Genomic DNA, 26,825 nt, shown 5'->3' on the forward strand with positions numbered 1-26,825 from the left:
GTAGGGTTGGCACTAGAAGCTTTCTTGGGGTCCATGGTCACTTATTTTCCAGAAACAGCACCGAAAACACTGTAATAATACGAAATATTCCGATTGTATGCTTGAATGTTACTGCGGAGGCTGGCTGGTAAACAATGGCACGGGCGGCACATGTGAGGCTGGCTGAGGGCGCACATTGGACGCATCTCGGACGAAAATCGGTGAGCGGGTTTTTAAGCGGTATGCGAGGCAAAATTTTTGCGATTAAAGCAAGCGGTATGCGGATTAATCGCTATGTGGTGCCATCGGTATGCGGGGGTCCACTGTATTACAAAATGCGATGGCTAGGATATCTGGGGTCCACTGTAGTTTGAGGTATGAAAATGCATGTCTGCATTATCATGGAGATGCTGCCTCCCCACTTACTTTTTTTGTATATCGTTTTAATGTGGGTCATCAGGCTCTTCAGCAAAATCCCCCCCCCCCCTTTTTTTTTTTTTACTTAATTTGCAACTGTATTATTTGCATGTTATTTATGTAATTTATTTTTTACAGGGCATCATCGTTTTTGGGAAGGTAGCAGCAACAGTAGTGGTGTGCAGTTGGATGTAAGAAGCCCATTATTGAGTCCTGCCCAGTCAATGGGGTCCGTAACAGATAAAGAAGTAGAATTGCTTTTACTTAAGTCTTATGCACCTTCAAAATTCGTTAGGAATAAAAGTAAATATTCCAAAAAGTGCCCTGTCTCTCCAAATTTTGCTGCTGTTCCTGCTGATTTTCAGCCTCCAGTATTGAAAGATGATTCCAAGTGTGACAGTTTCTTTGAATTGCTTGGTAGCTTAGATTTAGACTCTCCAGCACATGTACGTTCTCTCACAAAGGAGTCTCCACCTCTGACCTCTAGTAATGATACTGGACTAGATATTGTAACAGCAGAACTTGAATCTTGGATGAAAGGTTTTGAATCCCCAACATTTAACAATGGGATAAATGAAATTGTGTGCACAGACAGTATAGGAGTGAAACCTTCTAGTACTGGACCTAACTCTAACAGAACTTTTAGAAAAAACATTTCAGAGTCAAGGATTTCAGAACAGCAGAAACTTATAATTCCCAGTCAGAGATCAGCTTTTTCTCAAATATCTCCAATGAAAGAAAAAAGTGGACTTAATGATAGTCTGGATTTCACCAGTGATTTGTTACCAAGTTCTCCATTGTTAGAAGTAAATGCAGATATTAAGAAAAAAGTAGCACAAAGTTATCAGGAAAATGATACAAAATCAACATCACTCACATGTCCACCAAATCATCCTGTGAATTATGATCTTTCCGTATTGTGTGATTCTCAGTTTTTATCACCTGCAGCTTCAGCTGCCAGTGATGATAGTGGTTATAATGAAGAAGACACTAACAAAGTTTCAGCTGTTGCATTACCACACTTGCAGGATGAGAATCATCTTTCATCCTGTTCTAAATCCAACCTTGAGTCTGTGCAAACTGTAGAGGCAAATGAAACTTCAAAATGTAAGTCAGTGTTGGCTTCATCTCATAATTTGAAAAGCATAATAGCAATGGATTTAGAATTGTCTGCTTGTCAAGCTCTACCTCATTTTAACATTCATCCAGCAATGGTAACCATTGAAAAATGTTTAGATTTAAATGAGCAAACAGGTGTAGAATCCGAATTATCTAGGTCTCAATTACCTGTTGATCAGTCTGCCATCACTAGTGAATTACCGCTGAGTAGAGTGGAGGGAGAGGTAAAGGCTGATAATGATTCTGAGGCCTTTTTTTTTGAAAATTCTCCTAGTTCATCTGGATCATTTAATGCAGATCTGGAATCTAATAACATTCATTCAGCCTCAAAAGATGATATAATGCCAAAAGCTAAAACTGGTGCTAACTTGATTATAGAACCTTCTCAAGCAGCAGTGATACAAGAACATTGTGATTCTTCTAGTCAGTTTGGGTCTTCTTTATTATCTGATATAGCAGAGAATGTTGAGAGTAAGGCATCATGTTCAGATCATTCTTCAGATACACTATCTTTCTGTTCAGTTACAAATATAAACCGGTATAATACAACTAACAGAGGCAGAAGACGAGGGAGAGGAAAGGGTAGGAAAAAGGGCAAAGCCCATCAATTTTTTAATGGATGTCGAAGGCTCAGTACAAACAACTTATTAGACTCTAGCATCAAAGTCTGTAATAATACTGTACCCATACTCAGAGGTAGGGGTCGGGGCCGTGGAAGGGCTTCAAACAGAGGCAGGGGACAGGACAGTTTAAATAACACCCAAGAGTTGTCAAAATCACAACCAAACAGATCAAAACTTCCATCTGTAATGCTGCCTCGCCAGACAAGGCAACGTACCGGCACCATTGAAGTTCAGGCACCAACTGTCCCAAGAGGACGCTTCTGTGACCAGTTAATAACTGAAGACAGTTATGATGGCAATATTCGACGAAGTCTTTCAACCCTTCTTCAAGGCCCAAGCTTGCAGATACCTGATCAAAGAAGTAATCATCATAATAGGAAGTGAGTATAAAAGTGCAACATAGTGAGTGTGTGCTTCATACCAGGGATTGTACATTTTACCATTTTATTTAATAGCTTCTTTATATATCTCGTGTATTTTCTGAAGTGGATTATACTGGAAAATTGCAAAAAAAATTGTGGTGCCATTTTTCTTTTTTTTTAATGTCTGCAATGTTTAACATATTTTCTTCTGTTTAGTTTAACCAACTTGAGCTTCCGAAGCCTTCTGAGTGGTGAGTAAAAGTTTTAACGTGAATTTAGTAGGTATGTATGTTTAATTTCCTTATAAATGTGAATATAATCCTAATGTGAAACTTTTCGTTGTAGTAATAAAATGGGGACATTCAAGTCTTGAATATGTGCAAGTAATAAAGAGGTTCTTCTATTCTGGCTTTCAGTTGTAATGAGAATCAGGGGCCCTTGATAATTTTTTAAAGATTTTTTACCTTTGGGTCATTCTGCCAAGGCAAGGTGACCCATACAGGGGAAAATATTCACCATCATACATTCAATGTTAGTAGAAATTTATACTGCTATAAAATTCTTTCTTAAAACAGAATTCACCCTTATGTCATACCACTGCAGTTTATCATAATGTCATATATCTTAGCTTCTTCCATAAAAAAATTATGCATAAATAACCTACAATAGGAGAATGAAACTCATGTCATTTCGGTCCGACTTGGACCGTTAGCTAGTCACAAGTCAACCCTTTAACCCTTTGACTGTCGCAGCCGTATATATACGTCTTACGAGGTACTGTGTTTGACATATATATACTCGTAAATTCTAGCGGCTTCAAATCAAGCAGGAGAAAGCTGGTAGGCCCACATGTGAGAGAATGGGTCTGTGTGGTCAGTGTGCACCATATAAAAAAAATCCTGCAGCACGCAGTGCATAATGAGAAAAAAAAAACGACCGTTTTTGTTAATTAAAATGCCAACTTTGTGGTCTATTTTCGTTTAGTATTTATGGTTGTATTCTCGTTTTCTTGGTCTCATTTGATAGAATGGAAAACATATTATAGAAGTAGAGGTGATTTTGATTGGTTTTACTATAAAAAGAACCTGGAAATGGAGCTCAAAGTAGGGGAAATGTTTGATTTTTGCCAATGTTCAAAAGTAAACAAATGATGTCATTGTCCAATAAATGTCCAACTAGCCATTCTAATATGCAGTCATGAATGGGTTGATGTTATTTATACATTTATTACAGTATTCCAGTAGTCTGCATAATAGTAAGTCTTCTATTTTGTTTGAATAAAAATTCAAAATAGAAAGCAAGAGTAATATCAGAGGGGCCTGGAGACATGACTGATGAACAAAGAAAATGTTATTTTAGAGCCAGGAATGTCTGCATTGTTCATTCTGGACCTTATTTTGAAATTGTTATATTTTTTAATTTTCTTGAAAATGGCCAAATTGCAAATTTCTGACCACATTATTGGGTAGTTGAAATCGGTAAATGGGCAGTTTCTTGTACTCAATCGATAGAAAAAATGGAGTTCTAAAGAAATAGCTATGAGTTCGGTCGACTGGAACAACGGAATTAGCTGAAAATAGGGCTCAAAGTGGGCGAAATCGCCGATTTGTAAATATCGCCGAGGCCGCTAACTTCGCGAGAGCATAATTCTGTCAGTTTTTCATCAGATTTCGTTTTTTTTTTTTTTTGGTGTCATTACAATCGGGAAAAGATTCTCTATCATTTCATAAGAAAAAAATAATTTTTTTTTTTTTTTTTTTTGAAATTTTGCGACACCAGGAGACACCTCAGGATTGGGGGTTGCGACAGTCAAAGGGTTAACTGTGTCTGATGTCCTAGTATGCAGTTTCTGGTACTGTGTCCAACGTACTGGTACACACCGTTTTTATACCTGCAAATTTGCCACCTGCCAACATTTTTTACCTTGACAACACTTTGGGGTCTTCTTCGATCTGTTCATACATTCGAAAAAATCTAAGGCCAGCAGTGTATCATGGTTAACTACTCGGGATGACCATATGTCCTGTGTACTAGTACGCCTCACTAGCAAAAGTAAACAAAGTAACCAGGCATGAAGGGTAGGGTATGGCACGGGTTTCATGCCGCATCTGCACTACTTGTGGTACTGAGGTCCTCTTGGGCCAGGAGGGAGATTTATGGCTCTTTCATTCCTCCTAGTAGCTATTCCTCCATGTTCCCCCCCTTTTTTTTATTCTTTTTTTTTTTCTTCCCTTTCCTTATTTTTTCTAAAAAAAAACAAAAAGAAAGAAGTAACCTAACCATGGAGTTCCCAGTCCATGAACCTGCTCCCCCCTGGGCCCCTTCCTGATACCGCACCCTGTTCTGACCCTGCCTCGTTATTTGACCACTCTTCGGTCATTTCTAGCGCCCCTGTACCTCCTGCTGGTGCCGTTTCGACACCTGCTCCAGATTCCGGGGTTTTGACTGACTCCTCCGATACATCTGACCTCCACTTTTCTTTGACTATACTTCGGGCTGCTTCCTCTACAGTATTGCGATTTTCAGATTGCCTGCCATCCCACATCAGACCAACTCTGGTCCCACACCTAAACACCCAAGACCTTTACCTGATGATACTACTTTGCTTCCTTCTCATTCTACTCAGAAAAGACCAGCACATCACGCAATCCCTTTACACACTATGTTTCAAAATACACGATGGACTAAGTTTTTTACTCTACGACTGACTTCCTCTACAGCTTAGCTTTCCGACCATAGTATTGGCAAGGCACTCCTTTGCCATGTTGGTAGAGATATATCCTTTCATGCTCTCAAGAGTGGTACATGCATCATCACTGTCCAGGATGCTGACCAAGCTCACGATCCTTCTCTCCTTACAGCTATCGATACTATTCTTGTAACTATTGAAAATCATCATCCTCTCCATTCTTGTAGTGGTACTGTCATTCTACCCCATAACATTGTCCAACAGAATTTCCAGACATGTGGCGATGATATTCTGGAACAGCTAGAACTCAAAGACCTCCAAATCCTCAAAGTAGATACTTATGTTCTCCCTGCCTGCAGGAGACGATACCCTTGCAATGTAGCTTGCTTAACGTTTGACTCCCATGAGCCTCCATCCTTTGTATATATAGCGGGACACTGTTTACAAATTCGAAAGGTGATCCCTACACCACAACAGTGTAGAAATTGTTGGCATTTTGGTCATCCAGCAAAATATTGCAGGTCTATCGCCAGATGCACAGTCTGTGAGGCCGACAACCGTTTAGTTATAGGTAATACATATTTTAAGAAAAAGAGGATAAATAAGTATGCAAGATATAATGTAGGGCATAATGACAGTAGTTTGTTGGACTATGTACTGGTAGATAAAAGACTGTTGAGTAGACTTAAGGATGTACATGTTTATAGAGGGGCCACAGACATATCAGATCAATTTTTAGTTGTAGCTACAGTGAGAGTAAAAGGTTGATGGGATACAAAGAAAATAGAAGCATCAAGTAAGAGAGAGGTGAAGGTTTATAAACTAAAAGAGAAGGAAGTTAGGGTAAGATATAAACAAACATCTATTGGAGGATAGATGGGCTAGTGAGAGTATAGGCAATGGGGTCAAAGATGTGTGGGGTAGGTTTAAAAATGTAGTGTTAGTGTTCAGCAGAAGTTTGTGGTTACAGGAAAGTGGGTGCAAGAGGGAAGAAAAGCGATTTGTGGAATGATGGTGTAAAGAGAGTAGTAAGGGAGAAAAAGTTAGCATATGGAAGGTTTTTACAAAGTAGAAGTGATGCAAGGAGGGAAGAGTATATGGAGAGAAAAAGAGAGGTTAAGATAGTGGTGAAGTAGTGTAAAAAGAGATCAAATGAGAGAGTGGGTGAGATGTTTTCAACAAATTTTGTTGAAAATAAGAAAAAAGTTTTGGAGTGAGATTAACAAGTTGAGGAAGCCTAGGGAACAAATGGATTTGTCATTTAAAAATAGGACAGGAGAGTTATTAAATGGAGAGTTAGAGGTTTTGAGAAGATGGAGCAAATATTTTGAGGAATTGTTAAATGTTGAAGAAGATAGGGAAGCTGTGATTTCGTGTATAGGGCAAGGAGGAATAACATCTTATAGGAGTGAGGAAGAGCCAGTTGTGAGTGTGGGGGAAGTTCGTGAGGCAGTGAGTAGAATGAAGGGGGTAAGGCAGCTGGGATTGATGGGATGAAGATAGAAATGTTAAAAGCATGTGGGGATATAGTTTTGGAGTGGTTGGTGCTATTATTTAATGAATGTATGGAAGAGGGTAAGGTACCTAGGGATTGGCAGAGAGCATGCATAGTTCCTTTGTATAAAGGCAAAGGGGACAAAAGAGTGCAAAAATTATAGGAGGATAAGTCTGTTGAGTATACTTGGTAAAGTGTATGGTAGTTGTTATTGAAAGAATTATGAGTAAGACAAAGAGTAGGATAGCAGATGAAAAAGGAGGCTTTAGGAAAAGTAGGGGGTGTGTAGACCAAGTGTGTACAGTGAAACATATAGGTGAACAGTATTTAGATAAGGCTAAAGAGTAAAGAGGTTTTTGTGGCATTTATGGATTTAGAAAAGGTGTATGACAGGGTGGATATGGGGGGGGGGGGCAATGTGGCAAATGTTGCAGGTGTATGGTATAGGAAGTAGGTTACTGAAAGCAGTGAAGAGTTTTTACAAGGATAATGAGGCTCAGGTTAGAGTATGTAGGAGAAGGGAGATTATTTCCCAGTAAAAGTAGACCTTAGACAAGGATGTGTGATGCCACCGTGGTTGTTCAATACATATATTTATAGATGAGGTTGTAAGAGAAGTGAATGCAAGGGTCTTGGCAAGACATGTGGAGTTAAAAGATAAAGAATCTAACACAAAGTGGGAGTTATAACAGTTGCTTTTTGCTGATGGCACTGTGCTCTTGGGAGATTCTGAATAGAAGTTGCAGAGGCTGGTGGATGAATTTGGTAGGGTATGTAAAAGAAGAATATTATAAGTGAATATAGGAAAGAGTAAGGTTATGAGGATAAAAAGATTAGGTGATGAAAGATTGGATATCAGATTGGAAGGAGAGTATGGAAGAGGTGAATGTATTCAGATATTTGAGAGTGGACCTGTCAGCAGATGGGTCTATGAAAGATGAGGTGAATCATAGAATTGATGAGGGGAAAAGGGCGAGTGGTGCACTTAGGAGTTTGTGGAGACAAAGAACTTTGTCCTTGGAAGCAAAGAGGGGAATGTATGAGAGGATAGTTTTACCAACACTCTTATATGGGTGTGAAGCATGGGTGATGAATGTTGCAGCGAGGAGAATGCTGGAGGCATTGGAGATATCATGTCTGAGGGCAATGTGTGGTGTGAGTATAATGGAGAGAATTCGTAGTTTAGAGGTTAGGAGGAGGTGTGGGATTGCCAGAACTGTTGTCCACAGGGCTGAGGAAGGGTTGTTGAGGTGATTCGAACATGTAGAGAGAATGGAATGAAACAGAATGACTTCGAGAGTGTATAAATCTGTAGTGGAGGGAAGGCGGGGTAGGGGTTGGCCTAGGAAAGGTTGGAGGGAAGGGGTAAAGGAGGTTTTGTGTGCAAGGGGCTTGGATTTCCAGCAAGCATGCATGAGCATATTTGATGGGAGTGAATGGAGACAAATGGTTTTTAATACTTGACGTACTGTTGGGGTGTAAGCAAAGTAACATTTATGAAGGGATTCAGGGAAACCGGCAGGCTGGACTTAAGTCCTGGAGATGGGAAGTACAGTGTCTGCACTCTGAAGGAGGAGTGTTAATGTTGCAGTTTTATATGCTGTAGTGTAAAGCACCCCTCTAGCAAGACAGTGATGGAGTGAATGATGATGAAAGTTCTTTTTTGGGCCACCCTGCCATGGTGGGAATCGGCCGATGTGTTAATAATATAATAATATGCTGTTGAAGTATAAGAAAGGCAGCATTTATGAAGGGATCCGGGGAAACCATTTAGGTGGACTTGGCTTGAGACAAGAGCAAGGCGATGAAGGTAAAAAAATAAAATAGTTTAGGTAATGAAAAATTGGATATTGGATAGCACTATATTACTGGCTGGATAACTGCAGATATATTTCAGTGACCTTGGATTTTGAAAATTGTTCACTAACATGGCCTTGAGCTTAACCCTTTGACTGTTTTGGTCATATATATACATCTTACAAGCCACCGTGTTTGACGTATATACAGTGGAACCTCTACTTGTGAGTGCATCCACGTGCGAGTTTTTCCAAATGTGAGCAGTTGATGGGTTGATTTTTTGCTTCCATACGCGAGCAAAATTTCCAGAAGTAAGAGGTTTCTTGACGCTGGTGAGGGGCTCTTGCTCTTGATCTAGGGAATTGTATCTCATTTGTTTGTTGGACTATCTTATTGAAACTTGAGCAAAGTATGATGGAAAGATGCTTCTTAACATACACCAAAAATGAAAGAAATCGGAGCATAAATAATGGAGTTCACTTCTCAGCAATTAGCCACCCCTTAGCGGTATTTTTGTATGGTTTTTATGGTTGTATTCTCGTTTTTTTGGTCTCAGTTGATAGAATGGAAAATATATTACAGAAATAGATATGATTTTGATTGCTTTCCCGACAAAAAGCACCCTGAAATTGAGCTCAACGAGGGAGAAATGCTTGTTTGCTTGACTACGTTCAAGAGTAAACAAATGACGTCACTATCCATTCCAGTATGCAGTCATGAATGGGTTGACATTATTTATACAATTATTGCAATAAGGCGTAACAGTAAATCTTATATTTTTTGTGTGAATAAAAATTTCAAATTATTTATATTGTAATAATAATAATAATATGTATAATAATAATAGTATAATACAGTAATAATAATAATAATATATCTAATAATAATACATATAATATTTTTTTTATTATTTTTTTTTATTATCACTGGCCGATTCCCACCAAGGCAGGGTGGCCCGAAAAAGAAAAACTTTCACCATCATTCACTCCATCACTGTCTTGCCAGAAGGGTGCTTTACACTACAGTTTTTAAACTGCAACATTAACACCCCTCCTTCAGAGTGCAGGCACTGTACTTCCCATCTCCAGGACTCAAGTCCGGCCTGCCGGTTTCCCTGAACCCCTTCATAAATGTTACTTTGCTCACACTCCAACAGCACGTCAAGTATTAAAAACCATTTGTCTCCATTCACTCCTATCAAACACGCTCACGCATACCTGCTGGAAGTCCAAGCCCCTCGCACACAAAACCTCCTTTACCCCCTCTCTCCAACCTTTCCTAGGCCGACCCCTACCCCGCCTTCCTTCCACTACAGACTGATACACTCTTGAAGTCATTATGTTTCGCTCCATTCTCTCTGCATGTCCGAACCACCTCAACAACCCTTCCTCAGCCCTCTGGACAACAGTTTTGGTAATCCCGCACCTCCTCCTAACTTCCAAACTACGAATTCTCTGCATTATATTCACACCACACATTGCCCTCAGACATGACATCTCCACTGCCTCCAGCCTTCTCCTCGCTGCAACATTCATCACCCATGCTTCACACCCATATAAGAGCGTTGGTAAAACTATACTCTCATACATTCCCCTCTTTGCCTCCAAGGACAAAGTTCTTTGTCTCCACAGACTCCTAAGTGCACCACTCACTCTTTTTCCCTCATCAATTCTATGATTCACCTCATCTTTCATAGACCCATCCGCTGACACGTCCACTCCCAAATATCTGAATACATTCACCTCCTCCATACATTCTCCCTCCAATCTGATATTCAATCTTTCATCACCTAATCTTTTTGTTATCCTCATAACCTTACTCTTTCCTGTATTCACCTTTAATTTTCTTCTTCTGCACACCCTACCAAATTCATCTACCAATCTCTGCAACTTCTCTTCAGAATCTCCCAAGAGCACAGTGTCATCAGCAAAGAGCAGCTGTGACAACTCCCACTTTGTGTGTGATTCTTTATCTTTTAACTCCACGCCTCTTGTCAAGACCCTCGCATTTACTTCTCTTACAACCCCATCTATAAATATATTAAACAACCACGGTGACATCACACATCCTTGTCTAAGGCCTACTTTTACTGGGAAATAATTTCCCTCTTTCCTACATACTCTAACTTGAGCCTCACTATCCTCGTAAAAACTCTTCACTGCTTTCAGTAACCTACCTCCTACACCATACACTTGCAATATCTGCCACATTGCCCCCCTATCCACCCTGTCATACGCCTTTTCCAAATCCATAAATGCCACAAAGACCTCTTTAGCCTTATCTAAATACTGTTCACTTATATGTTTCACTGTAAACACCTGGTCCACACACCCCCTACCTTTCCTAAAGCCTCCTTGTTCATCTGCTATCCTATTCTCCGTCTTACTCTTAATTCTTTCAATAATAACTCTACCATACACTTTACCAGGTATACTCAGCAGACTTATCCCCCTATAATTTTTGCACTCTCTTTTATCCCCTTTGCCTTTATACAAAGGAACTATGCATGCTCTCTGCCAATCCCTAGGTACCTTACCCTCTTCCATACATTTATTAAATAATTGCACCAACCACTCTAAAACTATATCCCCACCTGCTTTTAACATTTCTACCTTTATCCCATCAATCCCGGCTGCCTTACCCCCTTTCATTTTACCTACTGCCTCACGAACTTCCCTCACACTCACAACTGGCTCTTCCTCACTCCTACAAGATGTTATTCCTCCTTGTCCTATACACGAAATCACAGCTTCCCTGTCTTCATCAACATTTAACAATTCCTCAAAATATTCCCTCCATCTTCCCAATACATGTACCTCTAACTCTCCATTTAATAACTCTCCTCTCCTATTTTTAACTGACAAATCCATTTGTTCTCTAGGCTTTCTTAACTTGTTAATCTCACTCCAAAACTTTTTCTTATTTTCAACAAAATTTGTTAATAACATCTCACCCACTCTCTCATTTGCTCTCTTTTTACATTGCTTCACCACTCTCTTAACCTCTCTCTTTTTCTCCATATACTCTTCCCTCCTTGCATCACTTCTACTTTGTAAAAACTTCTCATATGCTAACTTTTTCTCTCTTACTACTCTCTTTACATCATCATTCCACCAATCGCTCCTCTTCCCTCCCGCACCCACTTTCCTGTAACCACAAACTTCTGCTGAACACTCTAACACTACATTTTTAAACCTACCCCATACCTCTTCGACCCCATTGCCTATGCTCTCATTAGCCCATCTATCCTCCAATAGCTGTTTATATCTTACCCTAACTGCCTCCTCTTTTAGTTTATAAACCTTCACCTCTCTCTTCCCTGATGCTTCTATTCTCCTTGTATCCCATCTACCTTTTACTCTCAGTGTAGCTACAACTAGAAAGTGATTTGATATATCTGTGGCCCCTCTATAAACATGTACATCCTGAAGTCTACTCAACAGTCTTTTATCTACCAATACATAATCCAACAAACTACTGTCATCTCTCCCTACATCATATCTTGTATACTTATTTATCCTCTTTTTCTTAAAATATGTATTACCTATAACTAAACCCCTTTCTATACAAAGTTCAATCAAAGGGCTCCCATTATCATTTACACCTGGCACCCCAAACTTACCTACCACACCCTCTCTAAAAGTTTCTCCTACTTTAGCATTCAGGTCCCCTACCACAATTACTCTCTCACTTGGTTCAAAGGCTCCTATACATTCACTTAACATCTCCCAAAATCTCTCTCTCTCCTCTGCATTCCTCTCTTCTCCAGGTGCATACACGCTTATTATGACCCACTTCTCGCATCCAACCTTTACTTTAATCCACATAATTCTTGAATTTACACATTCATATTCTCTTTTCTCCTTCCATAACTGATCATTTAACATTACTGCTACCCCTTCCTTTGCTCTAACTCTCTCAGATATTAATAATTATAATAATAGACGGTTTCAATAGGCCGTCACTAGATGGCAGTGTTTACCACAACAAAGAGGGAGCGGTTGTGGCTGCCTCCACCTGTTACATAATGATATATTTTATTCATTCTAGAGTATATATCAGGTTTCTATGTTATTTATATTGTTATGTCATATTAGATGAACTGTGATAGATAAATAAGCAATAGAGTTGATGATAGCGAAATATTCAAGGAGTATTTTGTCCTGTCTCCAAACGCTCGTTGGCCGCCGCTGCCGCCACATATATAATGACATGTTTTATTCATTCTAGAGTATATAACAGGTTTCTATGTTATTTATATTGTTTGTTATATTATATGAATTGTGATAGATAAAATAAGCCGTATAGATGATATTAGCGAAATTATTCAAGAAGTATTTTGTCCAATCTCCAGACAAACTGTCTTCCACCGCCGACACCACCCACACCACTACATGAATTACATATTTTATTCATTTTAGAGCATATATCAGGTTTCTATGTTATTTATATTGTTTAATATGTCATATTAGATCAAGTGAGATAGATAAATAAGCCATAAAGTTGATATTAGCGAAATTATTGAGGTGCAGAATTCCACTGGAACGGATTAATTGCATTTTAATTAATTTAAATTAGAAAAATTGAGTCTGCAAATGAGCAGATCCAGTTGCGAGCAAGGTCATGGAACGGATTAAACTCGCAAGTAGGGGTTCCACTGTATACACATAAATTCTAGTGGCTTCAAATCAAGCAGGAGAAAGCTGGTAGGCCCACATGTGAGAGAATGGGTCTGTGGTCAGTGTGCACCATATAAAAAAAAATCCTGCAGCACGCAGTGCATAATGAGAAAAAAAAACTTTTTTTTTTTTTTTAAATGCCGAATTTGTGGTTTATTGTCGTATAGTATTTATGGTTGTATTCTCGTTTTCTTGGTCTCATTTGATAGAATGGAAAGCATATTATAGAAATAGAGGTGATTTTGATTGGTTTTACTATGAAAAGAGTCTTGAAATGGAGCTCAAAGTAGGGGAAATGTTTGAATTTTGCCATGTTCAAAAGTAAACAAATGTCATTTTCCAATAAATGTCCAACTAGCCATTCTGATATGCAGTCATGAATGGGTTGACATTATTTATACAATTATTACAATATTGCAGTAGTCTGCATAACAGTAAATCTTCTATTTTTTTTAAATAAAAATTTAAAATAGAAAGCAACAGTAATATCAGAGGGGCCTGGAGACGTGACTGATGAACTAAGAAAATGTTATTTTAGAGCCAGGAATGTCTGCATTGTTCATTCTGGACCTTATTTTGAAATTGTCATATTTTTAATTTTCGTGAAATTGGCCAAATTGCAAATTTCTGACTATATTATTGGGTAGTTGAAATCGGTAAATGGGCAGTTTCTTGTACTCAGTTGATAGAAAAAATGGAGTTCTAAAGAAATAGCTATGAGTTTGGTCGACTGGAACAATGGAATTACCCAAAAATAGGGCTCAAAGTGGGCTTTTATAAGTTTTTTGTTTTTTTTCGACACCAGAAGACACCTCAGGTTTTGGGGTTTCGACAGTCAAGGAGTTAAAATCTACTGCAATATCAGCTACCAAAATTGTAACATATCACTCTCCTTGGTCATCTTAAACTCCTAGACATATCTTTTTGTTCGGTGGATAAAAAGGTTAATTATGGTATTCTTGTCTCAAATATTGCATTTTCATCAGCTCTGAACACCTGCTTAGATAAATATCCATTTCCCTCCAACAAGAAGTTATCCTTAACCCTTTGACTGTCGCAACCCCAAATCCTGAAGTGTCTCCTGGTGTCGAAAAATTTTTGGAAAAAAAAATTTTTTTCTTACGAAATGATAAAGAATCTTTTCCCGATGGTAATGACACCAAAAGTACGAAATTTGATAAAAAACTTATGGAGTTGCCCTCCCACGAAGTTAGCAATCTCGGTGGTATATACAGGAAGGCCCCACTTATACGGCGGGTTAGGTTCCAGGCTAGCGCCGTAAAGCGGAAATCGCCGTAAAGTGGAACACCCTTTTTTTCCACTTATAAATGCATACAAACACTAGATAACAAGTTTACACTAACATATATTAAGTTAGCAATAGAACCAGGCATCAAAAAACAATAAAAAGGTACAATACACACATAGTGCACTCATTACTTACCTTAAAATATTTATAGTCTTAATCTAGGGTGAGACAAGTAGTATTTATTGTAAGAAATCAAGTGTGGTATGTATTGTAATAGGCAGGCTATTTCACCAGGCCACCCCACCCACACATACTATTCTATGATATTTAAGCATCCCAGAGCGATAAAATGTATATACAGTTCACTCATTACTTACCTTAAAATATTTGTAGTCTTAATGTAGGGTCAGGAGTAAGTAAATGAGATAAAACGAATAAATAAGAGAGAGAAAGAATGAATACATGAGAGGTGACAGGCCAGGCACAGAGTAAACAAACCAGGCTCCCACATCTTATATTTATGTTTATTTATTCTATTGTGGGGTGTATTTATCATCTTTTTATGTTATGTATCGTGTTTATTATATAATTTTGAAAAAAATATCATGGCTGGATTAATGAAAATGTGTATATTACCGTAATATACGACATTTAATGAGACTCCGTGACTATTGTTATTATGGCGTCACTTGTGGAAGTCGTCTGCTACCAGAGATCACATTTATGTTTATTTATTCTACTGTGGGGTGTATTTATCTTATTTATATGTTATGTATAGTGTTTATTATATAATTTTGAAAAAAATATCATGGCTGGATTAATGAAAATGTGTATATTACCGTAATATACGACATTTAATGAGACTCAGTATTGTTATTATCACCACTTGTGGAAGTCGTCTGCTACACAGCTCACATTTATGTTTATTTATTCTACTGTGGGGTGTATTTATCTTATTTATATGTTATGCATCGTGTTTATTATATAATTTTGAAAAAAATATCATGGATGGATTAATGAAAATGTGTATATTAACGTAATATACGACATTTAATGAGACTCAGTATTGTTATTATCACCACTTGTGGAAGTCGTCTGCTACACAGCTCACATTTGTTTATTTATTCTACTGTGGGGTGTATTTATCTTATTTATATGTTATGCATCGTGTTTATTATATAATTTTGAAAAAAATATCATGGATGGATTAATGAAAATGTGTATATTACCGTAATATACGACATTTAATGAGACTCCGTGACTATTGTTATTATGGCGTCACTTGTGGAAGTCGTCTGCTACCAGAGATCACATTTATGTTTATTTATTCTACTGTGGGGTGTATTTATCTTATTTATATGTTATGTATAGTGTTTATTATATAATTTTGAAAAAAATATCATGGCTGGATTAATGAAAATGTGTATATTACCGTAATATACGACATTTAATGAGACTCAGTATTGTTATTATCACCACTTGTGGAAGTCGTCTGCTACACAGCTCACATTTATGTTTATTTATTCTACTGTGGGGTGTATTTATCTTATTTATATGTTATGCATCGTGTTTATTATATAATTTTGAAAAAAATATCATGGATGGATTAATGAAAATGTGTATATTAACGTAATATACGACATTTAATGAGACTCAGTATTGTTATTATCACCACTTGTGGAAGTCGTCTGCTACACAGCTCACATTTGTTTATTTATTCTACTGTGGGGTGTATTTATCTTATTTATATGTTATGCATCGTGTTTATTATATAATTTTGAAAAAAATATCATGGATGGATTAATGAAAATGTGTATATTACCGTAATATACGACATTTAATGAGACTCCGTGACTATTGTTATTATGGCGTCACTTGTGGAAGTCGTCTGCTACCAGAGATCACATTTATGTTTATTTATTCTACTGTGGGGTGTATTTATCTTATTTATATGTTATGTATAGTGTTTATTATATAATTTTGAAAAAAATATCATGGCTGGATTAATGAAAATGTGTATATTACCGTAATATACGACATTTAATGAGACTCAGTATTGTTATTATCACCACTTGTGGAAGTCGTCTGCTACACAGCTCACATTTATGTTTATTTATTCTACTGTGGGGTGTATTTATCTTATTTATATGTTATGCATCGTGTTTATTATATAATTTTGAAAAAAATATCATGGATGGATTAATGAAAATGTGTATATTAACGTAATATACGACATTTAATGAGACTCAGTATTGTTATTATCACCACTTGTGGAAGTCGTCTGCTACACAGCTCACATTTATGTTTATTTATTCTACTGTGGGGTGTATTTATCTTATTTATATGTTATGCATCGTGTTTATTATATAATTTTGAAAAAAATATCATGGATGGATTAATGAAAATGTGTATATTAACGTAATATACGACATTTAAATGACTTGATGTATGTAAGTTTATTTAGGTACAGGTATACATAAGTATAATTATCAGAGTATATATAAAATATGAAATAACTTTTAAAAACATTTGAAATTTTGGAGTTTCCAGACAAAATGGAGAGACTTAGTGCTTACTGAGCTCATGGAGAATGTAAACAAACAGGGTGGGGCACGGTGACCGTATTAGAAAGTCAGGTGGGGGGAGCCGTATAGTGAGTTTTGGTCATAATTTGAAATGTCCGTATTAGCGGAACGCCGTAAAGCGGAACGCCGTAAAGCGGGGCCCTCCTGTACACATTGGCGATTTCACCAATTTTGAGCCCATTTCGGCCAATTCCATTGTTTCAGTCGACCAAACTCATAGCTATTTCTTTAGAGCTCCATTTTTCTATCAATTGAGTACAAGAAACCGCCCATTTACTGATTTCAGCTACCCAGTAAAGTGGTCAGAAATTGGCAATTTGGCCAATTTCACACAAATAAAAAAAGATGCCAATTTCAAAATAGGGTCCAGAATAAATAATGCAGACATTCTTGGCACTAAAATTACATATCCTCTGTTCATTAGTCAAGTTTCCAGGCCCCTCATATATTACTCTTTCTTTATATTTTTATTTTTTATTCACACAAAAAATAGAAGATTTACTGTTATGCAGACTACTGCATTATTGTAAAAATGGTATAAATAAGATCAGTGCACTAATGAAAGAATATTAGACTTCCCAGTTGACGTGTATTGGCCGTGTGGTGTGATGAACATTGGTAAAAATCGAACATTTCCGCTACTTAGAGCTCAATTTCAAGGCTGTTTTCATCATGAAACTAATCAAAATCATCTCTATTTCTGTAATATGTTTCCATTCTATCAAATGAGACCAAGGAAACGAGAATACAACCATAAATACTATAGAAAAATACACCTCAAAGTCAGTGTTTTAATCCAAAATCACGGTCGGAGTTTTTTTTTCCTCATGCACTGCGTGCTGCAGGAATTTTTTTGTACAGTGCACACTGACCACACAGACCCATTATCTCACATGTGGGCCTACCAGCTTTCTCCTGCTTGATTTGAAATCGCTAGAATTATTGAGTATATATATGTCTGAAACACTGGCTCATAAGACATATATTTTTATTATTTTTATTAACACACTGGCCGATTCCCACCAAGGCAGGGTGGCTCGAAAAAGAAAAGCTTTCACCATCATTCACTCCATCACTGTCTTGCCAGAAGGGTGCTTTACATTACAGTTTTTAAACTGAAACATTAACACCCCTCCTTCATATATATACGGCCGAAACAGTCAAAGAGTTAAAATTTTCAGTACCATGTTTATCAGCACTCTCAACCTAGCCACCCAGGATGTGCAAGCATTGAAACTGATGAATGGGATGGATGGGGGGATAAGTAAGAGCATACACAGCCTCTTGGCACCATTCTTGTTTTTACAATCATGTATATTAATGTTTTATAATTTGTATACAACTAAATGATGAATATTCTTTGCAGGTTCACTTGCTAAGGATCCCTGGTCAGTTATGGAGCTCTCTCTTGAAGAGGTAGATATTGAAGTTGTTGTACAGGGTGTTCATTCTTCTGATGTCCTGAATGAAGGAATGTCAGCACCAGACTTGAATGAAATGTCAAATGGAAGCAGTGACACTTCACGTTATGTGCACTGTGAAGAATTAAAAGAAACTGATACAGTGACAGGGAGGGAATTAAAAAATAAGTGTTTATCACAAGTGTATGATAATGCTGAATGTAGGAAGATGTCACAGCAACAGAAGACTGATAAAAAAAATTGTAGTGAAATTTCTTTCTCAAATATATTCAAAGACAGAACTGTGGCTCACAATATACAAATGGCTGACAAGTCAACATTGGATACCAAAAGTGTTGGTATATCTAAAGAGTTAGGTTATTGTATAAATAGTAATAATGAAAAGGTATGTACAGTTAAAGTATTTCCAAGTAATCAGCATTGCATCACTTCACATATACCTCAGAATTATAAAAATTTGGATCAAGTCAGTAACATAATAGAAGTTAAACATAATTCAAAAAGATATGCACATTATCAGCCTAAATCTTCAGTAGAAGCAAAAAAAGAGCAGAAGGTACTTAAGAATGATAACCAGAACATTAATTTAAAAAGTAACAAGAATTCACCACACATACAAACACACATTCAGTTGCAGCCATATGGCAAAAACAAAGAATTAAGTCAACAGCAGTACACTATTGATATGAATAAGGAACCAAACTTTACTGTTACTCAACTCATATATAGCTTGGGTGAAAGTAATGAAGGCCTTAAAGAAAATAAGCAGTCTTTAGTTAACCAAGAATCTTCACATAACCAGCCTACATCAATTCAAAAACAAACAGTGAGCAAGGGAGATAACAGGACACAGAGTGAAAAACTCAATTCAGTATTTGGCACTTTTGAGGAACAGAAGATGGAGGCAACACAAAATAATTCACAGTTTGAGCAATTTGAATCTGTACTGAATGAAATAAAAGTAAATAAAGAATTCAGTCAGGCTGAAGAAACTATTATAATCAACCCTGAATCCTCACTAAGTATTACTAATTATGAAAATATAAATATATCACAGAATTCAAACAATTTATTAAACAAGAGTAAAGGTATAGACTCAAGTCTTCAAAAGAATAGTTTGATACCAGCCCTTCCAAAGCATTTACTAGAAAGTGTTGGCTTAATTTCCGAAAGCAATAATAGTGAGTTACAATGTACGAAAGAAGAAAAAAAAGATACTGTGTTAGATTCATTGCCTCAGAAAGAAATAAAAAATAAATTACCTACAGCAGAAAGTTCAACAAATGCCAGCTTACATTATTTATTAACATCTTCAAATTGTGAAAATATCCGCAGCTGGATGGGATGTCAAGAAAAAACTCCAAAAGACCAAGCTGAAACCCTGTCCTCTATAAATGAGGTTAAAAATATCCCAGACTTATCCAAACATGATACAGAAGCACGTACAAAAAATTCTTCAAGTAAATACTTTGGCTCGTTGTTGCAAGATGTTGTTTTTGATGATGAGTTTTTCCAATGTCCTCTTCAGGAACACCCAAGCAAAACATTTGAAGAACACATTACTAGCTCACTTTTCTTTGGTGAAACTGCAAATACTTCTCCTCAAGCAAGCTATAATGAAACATCAAATTCTAATCAAGCTTCAGATGCCAAACGTGTGTATTATGTTGAACAGTATGAAAAATTCCCAGAAAAAAACAGTCATTCTTTAAAATGCACAGATTTTCAATTTTCAGAACAGTTGACTATTAAAGGATCGGAAAAGGCAGCTACTCAGGTGTATTCCACTCCAGTTTCTTCTAATATAACAACAGGTTTCCTTCCCACAAAGCTTTCAGTGCTTCCTTCCACAGTTTCACCCTCTGGGCTGACTTTTACATCTACAGTATCAGCATCTTCTACTGCTACACCCATTGTATCGTGTAATTATGTATGCACAACATCAGTCTTGCCCACGGTAATGTCAGTTACAATACCAACAGTATCATCCGTTGCAATTAATACCGTACCAATATGCTCGAGTGTTTTAATTTCTGGAGTGAGTGCATTGAGCAAAAAATACAAGAGACAACCAGAGCACAAGTTTATAAGTAAAGTAGATGATGTTAGTACAGTAAAAAAGGAAATTGATAGTAGTAAACAATCCCTTCTATCTGTTCTTACTAATACTGTAAAAGTAAATAATAAGCTTTGCCTTACAAATGTGACCAAAGATATTTCTGGAAAGCTTTTTCTGTCTAATATAACATCAGCGAAAAGTACTGTAAACCCAAATAATAATGGCTGTGGTCTTGAAGGAAATTTTAGTACCAGTTTCCCAAGTACTTCAGTAAATTTTTCTGCAGTCAAATGTGAAGATGAAATAAGTAAATTTGGAGAAGTAGAGAATATGTATAAAATATCAGGGACATCAAAAGTAACCAAAAGTGCCGAGAAAAGTTTAACAGAACCTGCAGAAAATTTTACTTTCAGGAATACTTTTGTGAAACATGATCCAGACTTCACTCATGATGAAGATAATGAGAGTATTCCCATAATTTCCATGGATTCAGAAGATGAGATTCAGATCATAATCCCAGAGAAAAGGAAACTCAGGAAAACCAGAGATGTGTCTGAACCAGGCTATTGTGAATCTCAGCATGAAACAAATTCTGTTTGTTTAACTGAGAAAGAAAAGAGAGAGAGTTGTGTGTGTGGCACCAACTCAGAATTTTGTTGTGAAAAGGAGAGAGAAACACACACAGTTACAGAAACAAATCTAGATAGATATATAAAAGTAGACCTAACACTTGATCAGGGATTAATAGGTGAGCCAGTTAGCAAAGGAAGAAAGAGAATAATTGAGAAAAGTGATGAGACTAGACCTACTAAGAAAACAAGAGCTATGTTAAACATTATGCTCAAGAAAGAAGAAGATGGCAGTAAGTGTAATAATAATTTTTTTAATTCATCAAGGAAGATTAATACTGAAAATAGAGTACTTGTGTGTGGAATTCTTGATAATTCAGTTGTTCATGATAAACAATGCTATAGTCCGAGAGTCAAAGAATTTGTTGATTTTGATGAGAGTGCAAGGGGAAAAAATTATGTGGACAAGTTCTATTTTGGTTCAAAAAAATCAAGGAATAAGGAAAGCCAAGAAAGGAGTGTAACAGTTCAGTTTGAGCCAGTAATGAAAAATGATGAGGATAGTTACACATTAAAGCAAGGTAGCACAGCTCAGAGGAATGTAAATCAGCAAATTTCACAGATAGGAAATCTTAGAAGAGATAGTAACTTTGGTTGTGCAAAGTCAAGCCCCCAACATGAGATTAACTCACCTTTGAGTTTTGACATATCTGATCCTGGGATGTTGGAATTAGATTGTGCTCATAGTGGATTTTTTTCTTTAGGGATTTCATCATCAGGAAGCTGTACATCATCCCCAGAGCCATCACAAGAAAAATTTGGAGCAGGAGACTTTAGAGGTAATTTAAAACCATATGAGGGCAGTGGAAATGGACCAAAAATATCTGATTTGGAAAGCAGGCTGAGATATATAACAAAGTGTGATACATTGGGTAGTGGGTGTGACAACTTTCAAATAACCTCAAACTCTGATAAAAGTTTTAATGATGTTTCAGAAAAACAAATTGTAAGTGAATATGAAGATTCTGAAAGATTACCTAACGATGAAAATTCAGAACTGTTGTCTAATATGAGGATTCAAATTACAAATTCTGAGGGACAGTTTCCGAAGTGCTTGCCTTTTACTAATTCTCAATGCATGAATAATAAGTCAGAGAGTGTTGATACAAACCCCTCTCGGATAGTGAAAATTTCTGAAGATGCGTTTAAGTTAGGAAAGGCAGCTAGCACAGTAATTTTAACCAATAAATGTGTACCAACCCAGACACATCTTATTCCTGTATATCCCATAAAAAACAATTTGATCTGTAATGAAGCAGCATCCATTTGCTCATTTTCATCATCATCTCTTTCATCTTCTCATGCCCGTTGTTTAGAAAGTGAAGAAAAAAATTCTTTAAAAAATCAAGATGCATTAATTATACCCTCTGTGAAAGATGCCAATGGTTCCATAGTAGCACGGAGCAAAGGGGAATTAAATTTGCCTCTTATAACAGCGTTTAAACCTAGTTGTATACCTTTATCAAAATTATTACCCCTTATGCCCACCTGCACAAATATGCAAATATGCCATCGTCCTTCTCAGTGTGAAAACAGAGAGTCTGTAATAGATTACCAAGCTTCTGTTTCACCTAAAAAGCTAACTACTGATCCTCAAGCTTTAGTTGCTAGCTTTGGAAGTACTGTACCAAATGACAAGATTTTTATGCAAGCTAACTCCTCTTGTAATTTAAGAGAGATTCAGTCCACTAGTAATGACAAAACGGAGAGGATTCACAGTTCACACGAGAGGATTATTGCTGTAACAAGCCAAACTACTAGTGGCCCAGTAACCCAAGTTCTGAGGGTTGCAGCACCCTTGTCCACGAAACCAAGTCAGCTTCAAACGGATAACAACCAAAACAATGGTGTTAGTGAAGGAGAAAATGTCTCCATTGATGGAGAAGGCCATAAGGCTTCTAATAAAAACAAAATGCTAAAGAAAATAAAAATGGGTTCAAACGGTGGATTTTACTTCAGACCCACTTCATCACTTTTGAATTCTATATTGCAAATGAGAAAAAAGGAAAAGATTGAAGCTGCAAATGAAAATGATAGAAATTCTACATACCTAAAATTACCTGATGGTAAACCAATTTCTCATCCAATGTTTGTTCCTAAAAAAAGTGAATCACAAATTCATAAATATAAGAAAAAAAAAAAGTTAAAAAGAGATAGAAAAACTAAACATTTTGCTATGCAAAAGGTTATGGAAACAGTGGAGCAAAGGATAAGGAGTGATACTGTGCCAGAAATGGTGGCTGTGTGTGTTGGAGGAAAACTTCATATCTACCACAATGACTAATTTTTAGACTGCACTTATTTATTGCTATGTTAAAAAATAATGAATATTTTTTGTATAATTATTTGTAACCATTTATTTAAAAGGTTGCTACTGACAGCAATTAAATTTGTTTTTTTTATGAAAATATCATGATTGTAATTCTGTACATTGTAAGGTTTAATGAAAGATTGTTTATGACGTGTGTGCATGTACATGCCTAGTTGTGTTTGCAGGTATAGAGGTCCAGCTCCTTGATTCCTGCCACTTAACCATCAACTGATTGGTGTAATTGAATAGATTATATTACTGTATACTCTTCCTACTTTTGAATCCATGAATGCATTCTTTCTGCATGGGGAAGTGGAATAGAATTGTTCCTCTGTAAGCCATGCGTGTCGTAAGAGGTGATTAAAATGCCGGGAGCAATGGGGCAGTAATTCCTTCTCCTTTATACATTATTAAATTTAAAAAGAGACTTTCATGTTTCTAAAAAGAAACATGCCTTGGTGGGATATGGCTGGGTTGTTGAAAAAAAAAAATGCATTCTTTTCTCACATGATCCATCACTGAAGAAATGTATTTTTATTTTAAACTAACTTAATTGATTATTCAGTTTCCATTTACATTCCTTCATTCCAGTAAATCCCAGCCAGACAGCCTGTCTGTATCTAATTTATTAGTACATATTCTTCTCCATCTCATCTAACTAGATAGTACCAGTCTCTCAGCCTAGATGATTGACCAAGTTATGGAACTTCCATCTAGGCTAAGAGACTTCACTTCTACTTAGGATGACTTCACTTCTACTTAGGCTGAGGGACTGAACACCTCAAATCTCCACTTCAACTGTGGCTTTCAAGGCTGAGGGACTGAACACCTCAAAATCTCCACTTCTTCAACTGTCTCAGACATGTTAGTCACCTACTACATAGGCAAAATGTCTTGGCAATAAAGATACTTAAATATTGCATGGTGTCTTGTTCATCTCCATTAATATAATATGTGCAGTATTCTGTAGTGCTGGAAATGCTAATTACAATCAGCAAATTTTGTTGAAAATAAGTAAGAGTTTTGGAGTGAGATTAATAAATTGAGGAAGTCTAGGGAACAAATGGATTTGATAGTTAAAAATAGGAGAGGAGAGTTATTAAATGGAGAGTTAGAGTTATTGGGAAGGTGGAGGGAATATTTTGAGGAATTGTTAAATGTTGATGAAGATAGGGAAGCTGTGATTTCATGTATAGGGCAAGGAGGCATAACATCTTGTAGGAGTGAGGAAGAGCCAGTTGTGAGTGGGGGGGGAAGTTCGTGAGGAAGTGGGTAGAATGAAAGAGGGTAAGGCAACTGGGATTGATGGAATAAAGATAGAAATGTTAAAAGCAGGTGGGGATATAGTTTTGGAGTGGTTGGTGCTATTATTTAATAAATGTATGGAAGAGGGTAAGGTACCTAGGGATTGGCAGAGAGTGTGCATAGTTCCTTTGTATAAAGGCAGTGGAGACAAAAGAGAGTGCAAAAATTATAGGGGGAATAAGTCTGTTGAGTATACCTGGTAAAGTGTATGGTAGAGTCATTATTGAAAGAATAAGAGTAAGATAGCAGATGAACAAGGAGGCTTTAGTAAAGGTAGGGGGTGTGTAGACCAAGTGTTTACAGTGAAACATATAGGTGAACAGTATTTAGATAAGGGTAAAGAGGTTTTTGTGGCATTTATAGATTTGGAAAAGGCATATGAAAGGGTAGGTAGAGGGGGGCCATGTGGCAGATGTTGTAGGTGTATGGTGTAGGAGGTAGATTACTGAAAGCAGTAAAGAGTTTTTACGATGATAGTGAGGCTCAGGTTAGAGTATGTAGGAGAGAGGGAAATTATTTCCCAGTAAAAGTAGGCCTTAGACAAGGATGTGTGATGTCACCATGGTTGTTCAATATATTTATAGATTAGGTTGTAAGAGAAGTGAATGCGAGGGTCTTGGCAAGAGGTGTGGAGTTAAAAGATAAAGAATCAAACACAAAGTGGGAATTGTCACAGTTGCTCTTCGCTGATGGCACTGTGCTTTTGGGAGATTCTGAAGAGAAGTTGCAGAAGTTGGTAGATGAATTTGGTAGGGTATGCAAAAGAAAATTAAAAGTGAATATAGGGTAGAGTAAGGTGATGAGGATAACAGAAAGATTAGGTGACGAAAGACTGGATATCAGATTGGAGGGAGAGAGTATGGAGGAGGTGAAGGTATTCAGATATTTAGGAGTGGACGTGTCAGCAGATGGGGTCTGTGACGGATGAGTTGAATCATAGAATTGATGAGGGGAAGGAAGGGTGAGTGGTACACTTATGAGTCTGTGGAGACAAAGAACTTTGTGGAAGCAAAGAGGGGAATGTATGAGAGTATAGTTATACCAACACTTTTATATGGGTGGTGAATGTTGCACTGAGGAGAAGGCTGGAGGCAGTGGAGATGCCATGTCTGAGGGCAATGTGTGGTGTGAATATAATGCAGAGAATTCATAGTTTTAAAATTAAGAGGAGGTGCGGGAGGAGGAGTTGCTGAGGTGGTTCGGATATGTAGAGAGAATGGAACAAAACAGAATGACTTTGGGAGTGTATAAATCTGTAGTGGAAGAAAGGTGGGGTAGGGGTCAGCCAAGGAAAAGTTGGAGGGAGGGAGGTACAGGAGGTTTTGTTTGTGAGGGGCTTGGACTTCCAACAAGCATGCATGAGCGTATTTGATAGGAATGAATGGAGACAAATGGTTTTTAATACTTAATGTACTGTTGGAGTGTGAGCAAAGTAACATGAAAGGATTCGGACAAGCCGGCAGGCCGGACTTGAGTCCTGGAGATTGGAAGTACAGTGTCTGCACTCTGAAGGAGAGGTGTTAATGTTGCAATTTTATAACTGTAGTGTAAAGCACTCCTCTGGCAAGACAGTCATGGAATGAATAATGATGAAAGTTTTTCTTTTTTTTTTGGGCCACCCTGCTGTATAGCCCTTGTGGCTTAGTGCTTCTTTTTGATTATAATAATAATTTGGGCCACCCTGCCTTGGTGGGAATTGGTTGTGTTAAAAAAAATCATCAAATGTGTAGTATTCAATTTTGTTGGATTATAGAGAAAATATCTTCTATTATTTGTGTAATATGATTATGAAATAGTTGTCATGGCCACTGCCAGTCACCTGTTTGAAGAGAATGCTAACAGTCCTTTTGTTTAGATAATTTTTTTATTGTATCTGCTTCACTTAATAGAACTTGTGATGTATAATTATGACAACATTTACAACTATAAGCCATGTGTGTATGCTGGTGCATGGCAAAGCACATTATTATTGTGTGATGAAATGACGGTCAAAGTGGACTTATCTGAAAACACTGAAAATCTGTGTATGCTTAAATGTTGTTCAAAGAATTTCACTTATTAATGCCAATACTTTGCCTTTCAGCCTAACATAACATGGTTGATATA

The 26,825-nt window shown here is 37.0% G+C and overlaps 1 protein-coding gene across 2 annotated transcripts in view; it reads left to right on the plus strand.

The window, feature by feature from the left end:
- LOC128686139 (uncharacterized) overlaps nucleotides 1–24,334 on the plus strand; it is a 57,396-nt gene extending 33,062 nt beyond the window's left edge. For both annotated transcript variants that reach the window (XM_053772841.2, XM_053772842.2), the window contains exons 3-5: nucleotides 535–2,518; nucleotides 2,717–2,751; nucleotides 18,361–24,334. In XM_053772841.2, coding sequence (XP_053628816.2) covers nucleotides 535–2,518; nucleotides 2,717–2,751; nucleotides 18,361–23,387 — 7,046 coding nt within the window. In that variant the 3' untranslated portion in view covers nucleotides 23,388–24,334. The remainder of the gene's footprint in view (nucleotides 1–534; nucleotides 2,519–2,716; nucleotides 2,752–18,360) is intronic.
- The last annotated feature ends 2,491 nt before the right edge of the window (nucleotides 24,335–26,825 follow it).

The sequence above is a fragment of the Cherax quadricarinatus genome, chromosome 9 (assembly GCF_038502225.1).
Source record: "Cherax quadricarinatus isolate ZL_2023a chromosome 9, ASM3850222v1, whole genome shotgun sequence".
NCBI lineage: Eukaryota > Metazoa > Arthropoda > Malacostraca > Decapoda > Parastacidae > Cherax > Cherax quadricarinatus.